Source organism: Pyxicephalus adspersus, chromosome 6, assembly GCF_032062135.1.
Source record: "Pyxicephalus adspersus chromosome 6, UCB_Pads_2.0, whole genome shotgun sequence".
NCBI classification, from domain to species: domain Eukaryota; kingdom Metazoa; phylum Chordata; class Amphibia; order Anura; family Pyxicephalidae; genus Pyxicephalus; species Pyxicephalus adspersus.
Window position 1 is genome coordinate 20,370,291 of NC_092863.1, and position 14,578 is coordinate 20,384,868.

The window sequence follows — 14,578 nt, forward strand, 5'->3', positions numbered from 1 at the left end:
TACAAGAATAAAACATGGTTTAATGGTTATTGTCCGGTGTGCACACATTGCCAGCACACTGCACAGCCAGGTACAGAAAGGAGTACAGGGTTAACACTTACAAAAGAATCACCCCTTCCTTAGGGTTTCAGCACCAATGAAATGTCTTAATACCATCAAAAACACCTTGTTCTCTACTAACCTGTATGTAACAGCCATAAAGCACTGTTCTGCAGGTCTCACAGAATAATACAAATACATAATAATACAAAGACATTTTACAAGTTTGTCAACAATTTAAAATATAAATAACAATTAAAATGATTTACATACAAAAGTGAACTTTAAACCAATAACTATTCAAGGCAGGGGTGTCAAACTCAAATACACAGAGGGCCGAAATTAAAAACTTGAAATTTAGTGAAAAAATTATGGAAGTTTACTACTTCATCAATAATTAACAAAAACAAACCCCTCCACACACACTTGAAAAGACTAATTTTTATCTATCTATGCAGGCTGTGTGTTGTTCATCCTCGCACATCACAAGTTTGTCTGACACTAATACACTATGCAGTCTCTAATGGATTGAAACAAACACAATGCCCCTGGTAGTCAGGACCATGTGATCATTGCCTAGGTCTTGTGTCACATGATGGGTGTACAGGAATAATGTCTATGTATTGCATGTATTGAAAATGATGATGTGAGGCATTAACATGGAGATTCATGTGGATCCTGCCATGTGTAAGTAAATGAATGGAGATTCTCTGTGAATGTTCCAGCACACTATATTATATCCTCAGCCTAATACTGACTGTATGTCCTTCCAGCTATGTACCACAATCATAGAGATACAGCTAGGACAATTTAACCCTTTGTTTTCCTGCTGCTGGTACTGCCTGATATAGAAGATTCAAATTAACCGCTGTGTTGCTTTTATCATTTGCATGCAGAACTGGTTACAATATATTACTGTAGGGGCCCCTGATGTGTGAGAGGGGGGCAGGGATTGGATATCTAACCTACTGTTCCATAGATGCGAGTGACGCTGAGACTACAATTCCCGGCATTACTTGCGTCTATAAAACAGTCAATAGAACAATGCGGGGCCACGCAAAGGCCGCTGGTCTACAGACATCAGTGATGCCGGGAATTGTAGTAGCTGCAATATGTAGTAGCAGGCATTTTTGGAATTCTTTGGGGGGCCAAAAAAAAAAGGCCCTTGTGGGCCAGAGTTCGACACCCCTGATCTAAGGGATCTACTCTACTTAATGGTATATCACAGACCGGTAAAAGAATATTCAAAGCAATACAAAAAATTAGTCCCAGGGGAAAAAAAATAATTACAAAATTCAGTCAGTCTGTTTGCAACATTTTCACACAGCTGTGGGTACAAATCATTCAGATAAGCAATGAGAAATCAGTTTTGGCAATGAATAAAAAAAAAGTATTAGTACTATTTACAAGAAAGCTGAGGTAGTAATACTAGCTTTACAAAACTATACAAGGGACCTGGAGAAACTACAAGGCTAAAAAACAAAACACAATTGGAGGCAATTCCAGGGATAAAAAGGCAAATAATGCTTGCACATCCGCCCTCAAGATACATATCACAAAACCCTGTTTAGAAAGTATAGAGATTGAGAAGTTAGAATACTTCTACTATTACTACTACTAGTAACAGTCGATAAAATTCAAATGCAGAGACTGGAGGTAGAGTAAATGTGACCTGAATTTGGAAGCATAATCTCTTTGTATCTGATCCCAGCACGGTGATGGCATTATTATGGTAACAGCTTTCCATGACTTGGACCTCTTTTTCAGCAATTAAACAATATGCGCAGGAACAGATGGTATTTACCAAGTGGGAGAAGTAGTAGCTTTAGATTAGGCCCAGTTCAGTTTTGACCATGGATAGCCTTTGTTCGTCTGGTTTTACTTGTATCACAATCATGGCTGCTGGCCCAGTGAAAAATTCAAAGCATCCTCTTTGGTAGCGTTAGGAATGTAGTATATTTTTTTTTTAAAGGCCGCTGGTCTCAAAAGATGCCACTTTAGGTTTTTCCCATATCCATTAATATCCTCCTTCTTCATAGGTCCAGTTCAATAGTTCAGAACCACCCACAGCTCAGCAAATTTGGTTCAATGATTTATCTTTTTATGTATAAAATAAGTGAAATCTTCTATATAAACAAGGCGATATGTAAAAATTGATCAAAGTGTCCAGTGCACATAAAGTTCCCATTATGATTAGTTGGCAGTGACCCGAGACTTTAGCCAGTCCAGCCCAGCAGGCAGCCTTTAAAACAAAAGGAGAACTTGATTAGTATATAGAACATGCAAAGACATTAAGGTTTTGCAACAGTAATTATATGCAAGAGCAAGCTGAAACCAGTTGTGATGCTGACAAAGAACTTTCTATTTTAGTGTTTAAAGTTTTGTAATACAGGAAAGTTTTTGTTTTTTTAAAGTCTTTTTTTCTCTAATTTAGGAAGAAGGTTTCGGGAAATTTACTGCTTAGTAGTGACAAAGGAGAAAAGTTCCAGCAGACCGGTGACATTTGGACAGATTAAAAATGAGATGTCTGGATTAAAAGGTAATCTCTAATTAAGCTTCCCTCTTCAGCTATACACACACCAAGGGTAACTATTTAGTCTAAATCAGAGGTGCCCAACTGGTGGATAGCGATCTACCAGTAGATCGCAAGGGCAACGCAAGTAGATCGCGGAGCCCTGCTTTTCAAAAAAACTCCTGCGCACAGGAGTTATTAAATGTTCGTTTTTATTTTGGTAGATCATTTGGTAACTTTTAAAAGTAGCTCGCAAGCCAAAAAAGTTTGAGCACCCCTGGTCTAAGTGGTAAAGAATAAGGTGAATATTTCATACAATCCCTGAGCCATGAACCTCATTCTTTTTCTTCTTTTATACATTATATATGATTGCTTAATGAGGTGGCTCAACAAGTTATTAGTGAAGAGAGGAACACCCTTAATGAACCTGAATATTACCCTCAATGAAAGTTTTTTTTTGGTTTAATGGGAAGAAGTAACAATCTCTGTTGGGTAGTTTACCATCTATGTTACCATTTGAAAATTCTAGTAACTGGTGTAAGCAAATACATTACAGTACTCAAAAGAGAAGAAGTCTAGACTGACTGGCTAAGTTCCTCTTCAAACCTTACATTGTCAGTCTAAAAAAAATAATCAATTATTATTCACATTATTTTGTTTTATATAAAAAAAAATGAACAAACACCAATTAACGATGTATATAGGTGATGCTCATACCAGAACAATGAGGGTCCAAGAACACCAGCCAGTTTAATATTGTTATTGCTATATTAATTTTTATTTTCTATGATATTCCCCACTTTCAGCAGCCATAGCAATTGAGACCTAAAAATTAAACATGGCTGATAATATTTATTATGCCAAATACATATGTTGCAATGTTGGGATAATTTTACCCAACATATGTAAATGGATTGTTTTTAAAGGTCCACTAATCATTTGGTTGCTAGTACTACCTGTAAAGACTTAATGTATGCTTTAGAATGCAGTGTGTACTTTAATATTCTCACCGACAAATTACTTGGAACATGTAATCATTTCAATTAAAGCCTTTATAACTAGTCACTGACTGAAACTTACATTATACGCATGCCTTTGGGGTGTGCAGACATACAGAGGTTGCATCAACTCTGTGCCGACACTCCAGGTATTAAATCACTTAAATTATTCTTCTTTTAGTTATATACCTCTTTCATTGCTCTATTCCGCCATCAAGTTACAGCTTATCCCATTGTTACCTTTCAACCACAATAGCAAGCCACCGAGATTCACAACCAAGCACCACTGCATATTCTGTTTACATCAATTACTATCATTCAAAGGCCTTTCATCTCTCCTATTCTAGCACATGTTAAGCCTCCATAGTTTACAGTTTCCTTCTATCCTTGCTGCAGTACTTCCCCCCTATCACATGCTCTCCCATCCCCCACAGCTTGCCTCCATTTCTCTTTTGTTTCCCTGGTTTCCTTTTTGTCACTGCTTTTATCACTGCTCATTAGGCTTCCTTTGCCACCTCTGTCTTACATGCAGTATCCTTCAGTCTTTGTATCCTCCACTACCTATTTGCATCCTGGATAGCAGAGAGAGAAGCAAGGAACAAATGTAAGTATGGCAACCCCTTGCCCGTCACACCAAACACAAAGAGACCTCCCAAATCCAGCAAGGACAGGTGTTCTTATTTTCAATCATTAGGCAACTACATGAAGCCCAACTTTGTCCTCCCATCAGTCTACAAAAGGTGCCAGTTTAGCCAACCTAATCGGTAATCTCTTGATTAGACCAACTTCTACAATGGCAAAGACAATCGTAATATCAGAAAATGCAAGTGCAGGTTAGAAGGGATATAAATATGGATGTTTTTGTAGTGGGAAGACTTACCCCTCCCCTGTAAGAGCACAACATCCTTGAATATGCCATGCTCTGTCTTTTATAGCACTAAGGGCCAATGAAGCGGATATTTCCGAGGCGGACATGGAGTCTTTCACATCTTGTTTGTTGGCAAAGATTAACACAGCTGCATTTTTCAAGTCCTGTAGAATAAAAAGCATTTTAGCACCCAACACATTGGAATTGAGAAGTGGAAATAAAAAGATGCTTTTTTTGTTTTGGAGAAAGGTTCATAAAAATTGAACACGAATGGACTTTATCTGCATTTGGTGTAGCAATTTTCAACAGCAATGAATACCACTTGACATGTCCTTCTCATATTGTCATTTTAGACTTCTTATACCCCTTTACTGCCATGTAGTTTACTGCCTGAGCATTAGTAAATGATGCAGATCTTCAGATCCTCAACAACAAAATATTTGACAATGAACGGACCATGTCTTTTGTGGTGGTAAAAAAAATCACTAGCAGCTGGTTTAATGACGAAAACATTTTTTCTGCCACAGCAGCACATGTGCCTGCTAGCTATATTACTCAATTGTACATGGACAGATGTGTACACAGTTCAGTGTACAATATTAGCATGCTGACAGTACCAGAAAGAATGAACTAAAGCCGCATACACACTTGCAATTATAGCCGTTGGAAAGGATCTTTCACGATTCTTTCCAAGGACTAAGCACTCCACGATGCATGAACGAGTGTTGTACATACAGCACCATTCTGCTCTATGGAGAGGGGAGGGGGAGAGCAACGGAGCGAACGGAGCGGCACCCTGCTGCGCACTCTCCCCCTTCACTTGCATTGCGACCGTTCATCGCTCATCGTCCGTGGATCCGCAAGGATGGTCTTTCGGAGGATGAATGACGCATGCTGTACACACTTCAGATTCTTGTCCGTTATCGGGCGAGAACCATTGGAAGTGTGTACGTAGCTTATGTAATAAGTAGCTGGCCAATCATTTCTGAAGGTTCTGGACATGGAGGAAGACCACAAGTAGATGGCAACTTTTTAAAAGGTACACTCGAAAAGGATTTTGTCTAAGCAAGCTATTTACATTTAATAGGAAAACCTACCTCATGTGCAAGCATCTTGTACAATTCCTCTCGAGTTTCCGGTAACCGCTCTCTGTCAGTGCTGTCAATAACTAAGATAACAAACTTAAGAAAAAAAACAAAAAAACATTACAATCTGTCATAAAGAGAGGCTTAGTGTAAGAATTAAAATGGAAACAAATGATTATTATTATTATATATAATATTTTGACCATATACATATGGGTAATCAGTTAGCATTTTTAAAGGTAAACTTTGGTATAAATAAAAAAAATAAAATAAAATATATATATATATATATATGTATTCTAGTAACTGGTGTAAGCAAATACATTACAGTACTCAAAAGAGAAGAAGTCTAGACTGACTGGCTAAGTTCCTCTTCAAACCTTACATTGTCAGTCTAAAAAAAATAATCAATTATTATTCACATTATTTTGTTTTATATAAAAAAAAATGAACAAACACCAATTAACGATGTATATAGGTGATGCTCATACCAGAACAATGAGGGTCCAAGAACACCAGCCAGTTTAATATTGTTATTGCTATATTAATTTTTATTTTCTATGATATTCCCCACTTTCAGCAGCCATAGCAATTGAGACCTAAAAATTAAACATGGCTGATAATATTTATTATGCCAAATACATATGTTGCAATGTTGGGATAATTTTACCCAACATATGTAAATGGATTGTTTTTAAAGGTCCACTAATCATTTGGTTGCTAGTACTACCTGTAAAGACTTAATGTATGCTTTAGAATGCAGTGTGTACTTTAATATTCTCACCGACAAATTACTTGGAACATGTAATCATTTCAATTAAAGCCTTTATAACTAGTCACTGACTGAAACTTACATTATACGCATGCCTTTGGGGTGTGCAGACATACAGAGGTTGCATCAACTCTGTGCCGACACTCCAGGTATTAAATCACTTAAATTTTTCTTCTTTTAGTTATATACCTCTTTCATTGCTCTATTCCGCCATCAAGTTACAGCTTATCCCATTGTTACCTTTCAACCACAATAGCAAGCCACCTAGATTCACAACCAAGCACCACTGCATATTCTGTTTACATCAATTACTATCATTCAAAGGCCTTTCATCTCTCCTATTCTAGCACATGTTAAGCCTCCATAGTTTACAGTTTCCTTCTATCCTTGCTGCAGTACTTCCCCCCTATCACATGCTCTCCCATCCCCCACAGCTTGCCTCCATTTCTCTTTTGTTTCCCTGGTTTCCTTTTTGTCACTGCTTTTATCACTGCTCATTAGGCTTCCTTTGCCACCTCTGTCTTACATGCAGTATCCTTCAGTCTTTGTATCCTCCACTACCTATTTGCATCCTGGATAGCAGAGAGAGAAGCAAGGAACAAATGTAAGTATGGCAACCCCTTGCCCGTCACACCAAACACAAAGAGACCTCCCAAATCCAGCAAGGACAGGTGTTCTTATTTTCAATCATTAGGCAACTACATGAAGCCCAACTTTGTCCTCCCATCAGTCTACAAAAGGTGCCAGTTTAGCGAACCTAATCAGTAATCTCTTGATTAGACCAACTTCTACAATGGCAAAGACAATCGTAATATCAGAAAATGCAAGTGCAGGTTAGAAGGGATATAAATATGGATGTTTTTGTAGTGGGAAGACTTACCCCTCCCCTGTAAGAGCACAACATCCTTGAATATGCCATGCTCTGTCTTTTATAGCACTAAGGGCCAATGAAGCGGATATTTCCGAGGCGGACATGGAGTCTTTCACATCTTGTTTGTTGGCAAAGATTAACACAGCTGCATTTTTCAAGTCCTGTAGAATAAAAAGCATTTTAGCACCCAACACATTGGAATTGAGAAGTGGAAATAAAAAGAAAGGAAACATAGTAAATGTTTATAACAACAGGTTATATGCTTTTTTTGTTTTGGAGAAAGGTTCATAAAAATTGAACACGAATGGACTTTATCTGCATTTGGTGTAGCAATTTTCAACAGCAATGAATATCACTTGATATGTCCAGCTCATATTGTCATTTTAAACTTCTTCTACCCCTTTACTGCCATGTGTGAGCATTAGTAAATGATGCAGATCTTCAGATCCTCAACAATTAGAATGTCCCATGAAAAATATTTGACAATGAACGGACCATGTCTTTTGTGGTGGTAATAAAAATCACTAGCAGCTGGTTTAATGACAAAAACATTTTTTCTGCCACAGCAGCACATGTGCCTGCTAGCTATATTACCCAATTGTACATGGACATATGTGTACACAGTTCAGTGTACAATATTAGCATGCTGATGGTACCAGAAAGAAAGAACTAAAGCCGCATACACACTTGCAATTATAGTCGTTGGAACGACTAAGCACTCCACGATGAATGAACGATGCTGTACATACAGCACCATTCTGCTTAATGCAGAGGGGAAGGGGAGAGCGACGGAGTGGCACCCCGCTGTTTTTCCCATTCCCTTGTATTACGATCGTTCGTTGTTCATCGTCCGTAGATCCACCAGAATGGTTGTTCGGATGATGAACGGCGCGCGCTGTACACACTTCAGATTCTTGTCCGATATCGGCCCTGAGCCGATTATCAGGCGAGAACCATTGGAAGTGTGTACGTAGCTTAAGTAATATTTAGCTGGCCAATCATTTCTGAAGGTTCTGGATATGGAGGAAGACCACAAGTAGATGGCAACTTTTCAAAGGTACACTCGAAAAGGATTTTGTCTAAGCAGGGCATTTAAATTCAATAGGAACACCTACCTCATGTGCAAGCATCTTGTACAATTCTTCTCGAGTTTCTGGTAACCGCTCTCTGTCAGTGCTGTCAATAACTAAGATAACAAACTTAAGAAAAAAAACAAAAAAGCATTACAATCTGTCATAAAGAGAAGCTTAGTGTAACAATTAAAATGGAAACAAATGATTATTATTATTAATATTATATATAATATTTTGACCATATACATATGGGTAATCAGTTAGCATTTTTAAGGTAAACTTTGGTATAAATAAAAAAAATAAAATAAAATATATATATATATATATATATATATATATATATATATATATATATATATATATATATATATATATATAAATATAAATTTATTTAAATAAACAGGTCCTGAACCAATCACAGATGAAAGGCCACTAGGCCTGGGGAGGAATACTAGTGCATCCCCATATTGCAGACAGAGAAACAGTACGCAAGCCACTGGGGAGCAAGGTATATAAAAGCGCTATATACATCATCCCTACACAAATATGTGCATTCTGCCCTTACAGTGGGGGGTCAACACCACTAAAAGGGAACATTGTTACTGAACCTGGAGTGTAGCGGTAATCAGTGATCAGAAATGGAAATGAAACCATCACATGAGCACTTAAACGGGGTCACCGGGTACTGAATTTATTGTTGAATTATTAGTAGATATAGAATATCTTACAGTGGACACTTTGTCTACATTGTTTCTTTTTGCAAACTGCAGTTTTAATATAAGACATCCTGTGATTTTTACCTCTGTGTTGGAGTAGTAGTTATTCCATGTACTTCGAATGGTCTCTTGTCCCCCAATATCCCACATCAGAAAGTGCGTATTTCGGAGCACAATTTCTTCAACATTACTGCCAATAGTTGGTGCTGTGTGCACCACCTCATTCATCAAACTGTAGGGAACAAAAGAAAAGCAGAGTTAGATTGGTAAAGTTAGGTTTAGGGGTGTTCTACGACAGCATATGACAGACGCCTACAACCCAGAACAGGACACGCAACAAATACACTTTAAAAAGGAAATATGGCTGTAGAACAGCAGAACATGTGAATTGAAATACTTAATTTAAGTCGGGGGGACGGGGGGACCCTCTGCCATATTAAGAAAGAGTTACTAATAACAAATAACTGTCCAACAATAAAAGAACACAGGATGACTAGCATGCATTTGCCAAGAAGCGCAACACCGCAAATGCCATACAAAAGAATGTTTAGGTACAGAGCCTGTATAGCGTCACCCTATAAAAATCATAGAAGCAATGTTATGTTTAAATAATAAAAAAATGCAAACACCAGCTTTTCATTCAGATAAAGCCTACAAATAAAGAATAATTTGCCTTTTACTTATACAATATTTAACAAAAATATCAAAAAGTGCTGTGAAAAAAATAAAAAGCGAATATACATAGTAAATATACTATGTCAATTTTGTGTGTTATATTTAAGTATGTTACCTTTAACTATAGGCATTTTTTGAATGAAGACCTAATGTCTGCTTGTTTTTCTTTTCCATTCAGTGACTGTAAAAAAGACCCCCAATAATCCTAGGAGAAATCTTGCTGAAAACTTTATGTGCTTGTTACTACTATTGTATTTTTATTAGTTAAAATTGTTCCCAGCACTGTGGACTGAAGAACTCCCCTCTAGGAGAGAGGAAAGGGTAGGGTTCTGTAGTCCTTACATATCAAAAACTTGTGTTACAATTACAGAACACCAACCTATGTTATAAAACAGGAGGGGGGGGTCCTGAATTTTACCATTACTTTTTCAGGTTCAAGGGTGTCACAGCTTTTCCCCCAAAGACACAGCACAAATGAATTGGAGGCGCTCTAATGCTCTTTTTTTCCAACATATGATTAGCAACCATATGCTTAATAAATAAGTGTCTTTCACTTCCTCTTGAACCCTTAGGCCATCTGCTACAGGTAGGCTAAAAATACTCACAATTGGTACAGGATGGTGGTCTTCCCAGCATTATCCAGGCCCACAATGATTACTTTGTGCTCTGTAGAACAAATGGAGACAATATTACTTTATTATTGTGGCAATGACAACGTTTTACAAGCAGTGGAAGTGAAGACAGGAAGTTATATAACAACCACAGAAAGATCAGTCATGATTTTGGAGCAATTAAGTCGTGAGTAAAAAAAATAATGACACATTTGGCAATACAACTTGTAATTCTTCCTATATACATTTTAAGCAGCCATTACGGAAGACCATATTACAATTATGCAATAAGTATTTGTAAAGCCAAAACCTTTTTTTATTTTGGGATAGAGGGAATGGTTCAAAATTGTTCCCCACCCATTTAATTTCTGTTCACACATCAAGAACAGAAAGGAAAAATGAAATTATTTCAGACAGCTCTCAATGCCTCCAGTTGAAGAAGAATTACCCTTTATTGTTACCACCTTGACTTTTATCCCTGGTAAGATTACTAGGACAAACGAAAAGGGTTAATCTACCCATCAGGGACACAAGCAGCATTAAAACCTGACCTAATAACCCTTCCACATATAAAATAGTGGAAAAGTTTTGGCTTTAGATGCATTTTAATATCTTTTTAAGAACCCTTGGCAAACCTTACTTTTCTCCTCCCTTCTAAGTTTCTGCTATGAAAAGTCAGGCAGATGTGGAGAGAATGGAATGCAAGCTATGTCTGAATTGTAAAAACATTCTGGGCTGGAAAGTAACTTGCAAGAAGCAGAAGAAAAGCTCTGTACCAGGCTTCTCCAACTATTGTAGAAAAACATCAGGATCTAAAAGCCTTTCACACCCATAAGACCTAGCAAACAATTGCCCGAAGAAAGTGAAGAGACAACACAAAAGTAATAAAAGAAACACAAGCATGTAAAAAAAGAAGGTTAATGAGTGGTAGGCAAAACAAAAGCCTCAAGGCAGCATAAGGAAAGAGTGAATTATAGCCTGTAAAGCACATTCAAGCATTCTTCATTACCATAACCTCTGCCTCTCAGTGAGAAGACTTTTCCAAGCATTGTACAGATCCCATACGTATGAGTTACCAGCTATATGTTGAAGTGTGTTTGAAACCAAGAGCCAACAATGTGAAAGAAACATGAAAAACAAAGTAATTGCCATGCCTGCTGTACCACTTTTTTTTTTTACCCGGAGGAACATTTAAAATAATATTCAGATTTCAGAGAACCACTTCTCAAACCAATTTGTTGGAGAATGGTGGGAAAAAGCCATGTAAATTGACAATTATAGGGAAGGACACCTACTTTGGAGTGTTGGTAAGAATGTCAACTTTACAGATAGATAAATAGATCATTGCGGTCATGCAACTGGCTGTGCCAATTAGGAAGGACTCTAAAACTATTGACCCACCATTAGACACAATGTCAATCAACCACAGCTCATGGATCTCTGCAGAGATGCCTAGATCAGGGTTAAAAGTAGCTTGTCTACATCATAAAAAGAAAGACAAAGTGAAAAGACTGGGGTTTTGAGTGGCTAAACTTTAAAATATATTTAGTATGAATGTTTATATGCCATATAGATAAGGTAATACAATATTTACAGTGATGATAAATTGAACAGGCAATATATATTATCCAAACACAAAGGAGGTTTACTAAACAAAAACCACCCGACTGAATACTATTTGTAGGAATGATAATTGTCCCAATTCCAATGCGTTTCGCCCATCGGGCTTCCTCAGGGAACATTTTCAATGAACTGCTTCCCCTTCATCATTGCCCGGATCTGTATACCTTACAGCCATCTAGTCATCTGAGTAAAATGAAACGAATTCAGATCTCAAGGAATGCTTGGACACTACTAAAGAACCATCATATTTCGTATGAAAAGTCTCTACATGTTCCTTGAGGAATCCCGATGTGCGAAACGCGTCGGACACTATGAATGAACCATTATTTTTCATTTGAAAAGTCTCTACATGTTCCCTGAGGAAGCCCAATGAGCAAAAAGTGTTGGAATTGATACAATTATCATTCCTACAAAGACAGTTAGTCAGTTGGTTTTTGTTTAGTAAACCTGGCATTCTCCTTTGTGTATTGGAGAGCCATCCCCATACTACCTGTTCAATATATCATCACTGTAAATATTGTATTACCTTACATATATGGCATAAACATTCATTATAAATATGTTTTGAAGTTTAGTTACTCTTTTCTCTTTGTCTTTCTTTTTTTTGATATATTTCCCCTGGGGTAGCCAAACAATATACTCAAAGTAATAAAAGTTTCGCACTTTCCTCTTTCTTTTGTCTACATCATAGCTGATCTTTCGAGTTGTGCGTAAATATTTTTAAGGAGAATGTATAATCATTTTGTTCCAGGGAAGGGTTAAAGCCCCTGGAAGTTCTGTAGCACTAAAACTTTACACAATAGTATATCAGAGGGAAATTTGTCCAAATAACATTAATTTATTTCTAAACCAGCTGTCTGCAAAGACAAGATTTCTTTTTAACATTTGTTCTACAAGTTTTTTGCAATTTGCAATGATCATGTAAACAGTAAATCCACCCAACAGGGACAGAACAACAATAAAAACATAACAGAAGGTCTGATCATTACTTTATTGATGGAAATACAGCAAGAAAGCAACAATGTATGAACGTTTCCAGATCTGAGAAAAGCAGTAATATGATCTAAGGCTAGGATAGGGTAACAATGTCCTTACTCCACTATTATTATGCCAGAGAACTTATAGATAGATAAGCATTTATTATTGCTTACCTTTATTGCCGAAAATGCTCATGAGTTTAGTAAACAGCTGACCCATTGTTATTGATCGGTGAGGTTATCCGGTATAGCAATCAATAATACGAAGCGATCAGCAGCCTGGAAGTCACCGATTACCCGAACAAAGCTAAAGGCTGGCCATAGCATTTAAACACACGTGACGTCACGCAAGCCACGCCCACGGGTTCTTTCCTGGGGAGTTCCATGACGTCTCGATGACGTTTGAAGAGGGCGTGGTTATTTATGATGAGGGGCGCGATATGGTGAGCTCATTAATAGAGAACGGAAAGCGACTTCCTTTCGTGTTAGCATTTCCGCTCACGTGTGACCTCAGTCAGGACAGTTCGTACTCAATATTCGCTGGTGTGAATATGACAATAAACCTTGTAAGGTTGGTCACGTTGAAGAAAAAGCTGCTTAGATAAGTGTGGTGAGGGAAGGAGTTGGCAATGACACATTTATGTTGTTGAGAACTTATGTTTGTGAATCTCTTATCACAGAGAAGGGACAAAACAATGGAAATCCCTTTCACCTGTATAGACATTCCCAACAGGCATACAGAAAATAGAAACCAGTAAGGTGTGTTGTTTTCATTTTGCTACAAAAATTCCCTGCTTCATCATACACACCTATTTGTTACTTTTTTATGTTGTGTTTGGAAACAATCTATACAAAATGCTAATTGTCCTGTTCAAGTCATTAGTAATATTAGTAATATTAATATTATTAGCCAGTATTCATATACTGTAGCCTTGACATATTACACAGCTCTTTACAAAGTCCGTTGTCACATCACAATCTAATGTCATATGTCATTACCACGGTCGAAGGACAATTTTTTTGAGGGAAAGCCAATCTCATAGATTGTAAGCTCTTCAGGCCACGGTCCTCTCCTCCTCCTGTGTCTGTCATTTGCAACTCCTATTTTATGTACAGTGCTGCGTAATACGTTGGAGCTGTTTATTAATAATAATGGTTAGCATTAATGCTTTCTGAAGTACTGACCCAAGTATACAGATCAGAAATGTTCAGAGTACTGAAACAAGACAATCACGAAGACCAGATACCAATGGCAGCTTTCATGCTTGGATCATTCATTCATAGAGTTAGTTCAGACTGGTGCTGAGGTTCTGATGCAGTCACCTGCAGTGGTTCATTGCCATCCCCAGCTGGTCATTGAAAAATGTTCCAATGTTGTAAACGAGAATTAAACCCTTCAAATTAAAAAACAACAACCGAGCAGGTTCTCTATCGCAGAAGGGACATTGCCTGTAAAATAAAATAAAGAGAAATTAAACTGAAAACAAAAAAAATACACTTACCTTCAGGGCAGTCTGATCCATCCGAGGCTGTCCTGCATCGTCCCGGAGCCATCTTCGTCTCTTTTTCCAGGTACTTAATCCTATGTCACCTGACCCAGACGCAAAATCGGGGGACATAGGATGGAAAAAAATTTGCCGATCTCACTGTGCATGCGTGACGTAGGTATGCCGGGAGGCTTTGAGCTCCAATTCATTCTCAAATGCCTTGGCGAGATTTAGGGGGTGGTGCTGAAGCTTTTTCTAAAAAAAAAAAAAA

General features: G+C 37.6%; 2 protein-coding genes across 2 annotated transcripts; both read right to left on the minus strand.

Annotated features, from left to right (window-relative positions):
* On the minus strand, positions 1-6,472 carry LOC140332429 (ADP-ribosylation factor-like protein 5C). Its single transcript, XM_072413695.1, has 4 exons — positions 6,464-6,472; positions 5,515-5,598; positions 4,430-4,581; positions 1-2,281 (listed from the first exon to the last, which is right to left on the minus strand). Exons 1-4 carry the CDS (start codon positions 6,470-6,472, stop codon positions 2,233-2,235), a joined length of 294 nt encoding a protein of 97 aa, XP_072269796.1. The 3' UTR covers positions 1-2,232.
* On the minus strand, positions 6,441-13,170 carry LOC140333320 (ADP-ribosylation factor-like protein 5C). The gene is made up of 5 exons (XM_072414906.1): positions 12,995-13,170; positions 10,215-10,275; positions 9,019-9,166; positions 8,261-8,344; positions 6,441-7,306 (listed from the first exon to the last, which is right to left on the minus strand). Exons 1-5 carry the CDS (start codon positions 13,038-13,040, stop codon positions 7,151-7,153), a joined length of 495 nt encoding a protein of 164 aa, XP_072271007.1. The 5' UTR covers positions 13,041-13,170; the 3' UTR covers positions 6,441-7,150.
* Between the last annotated feature and the right edge of the window lie 1,408 nt (positions 13,171-14,578).

Bases quoted from the DNA above. Each gene is read 5' to 3' on its own strand.
- LOC140332429 (XM_072413695.1), bottom strand. The intron at 4,582-5,514 runs GTAGGTTTTCCT...TTTATTCTACAG, and splicing joins ACAAGATGCTTGCACATGAG to GACTTGAAAAATGCAGCTGT. The intron at 2,282-4,429 runs GTAAGTCTTCCC...TTTGTTTTAAAG, and splicing joins TGTGCTCTTACAGGGGAGGG to GCTGCCTGCTGGGCTGGACT.
- LOC140333320 (XM_072414906.1), bottom strand. From the start codon at position 13,040: ATGGGTCAGCTGTTTACTAAACTCATGAGCATTTTCGGCAATAAAG. The intron at 10,276-12,994 runs GTAAGCAATAAT...TTTGTTCTACAG, and splicing joins GAGCATTTTCGGCAATAAAG to AGCACAAAGTAATCATTGTG. The intron at 7,307-8,260 runs GTAGGTGTTCCT...TTTATTCTACAG, and splicing joins ACAAGATGCTTGCACATGAG to GACTTGAAAAATGCAGCTGT.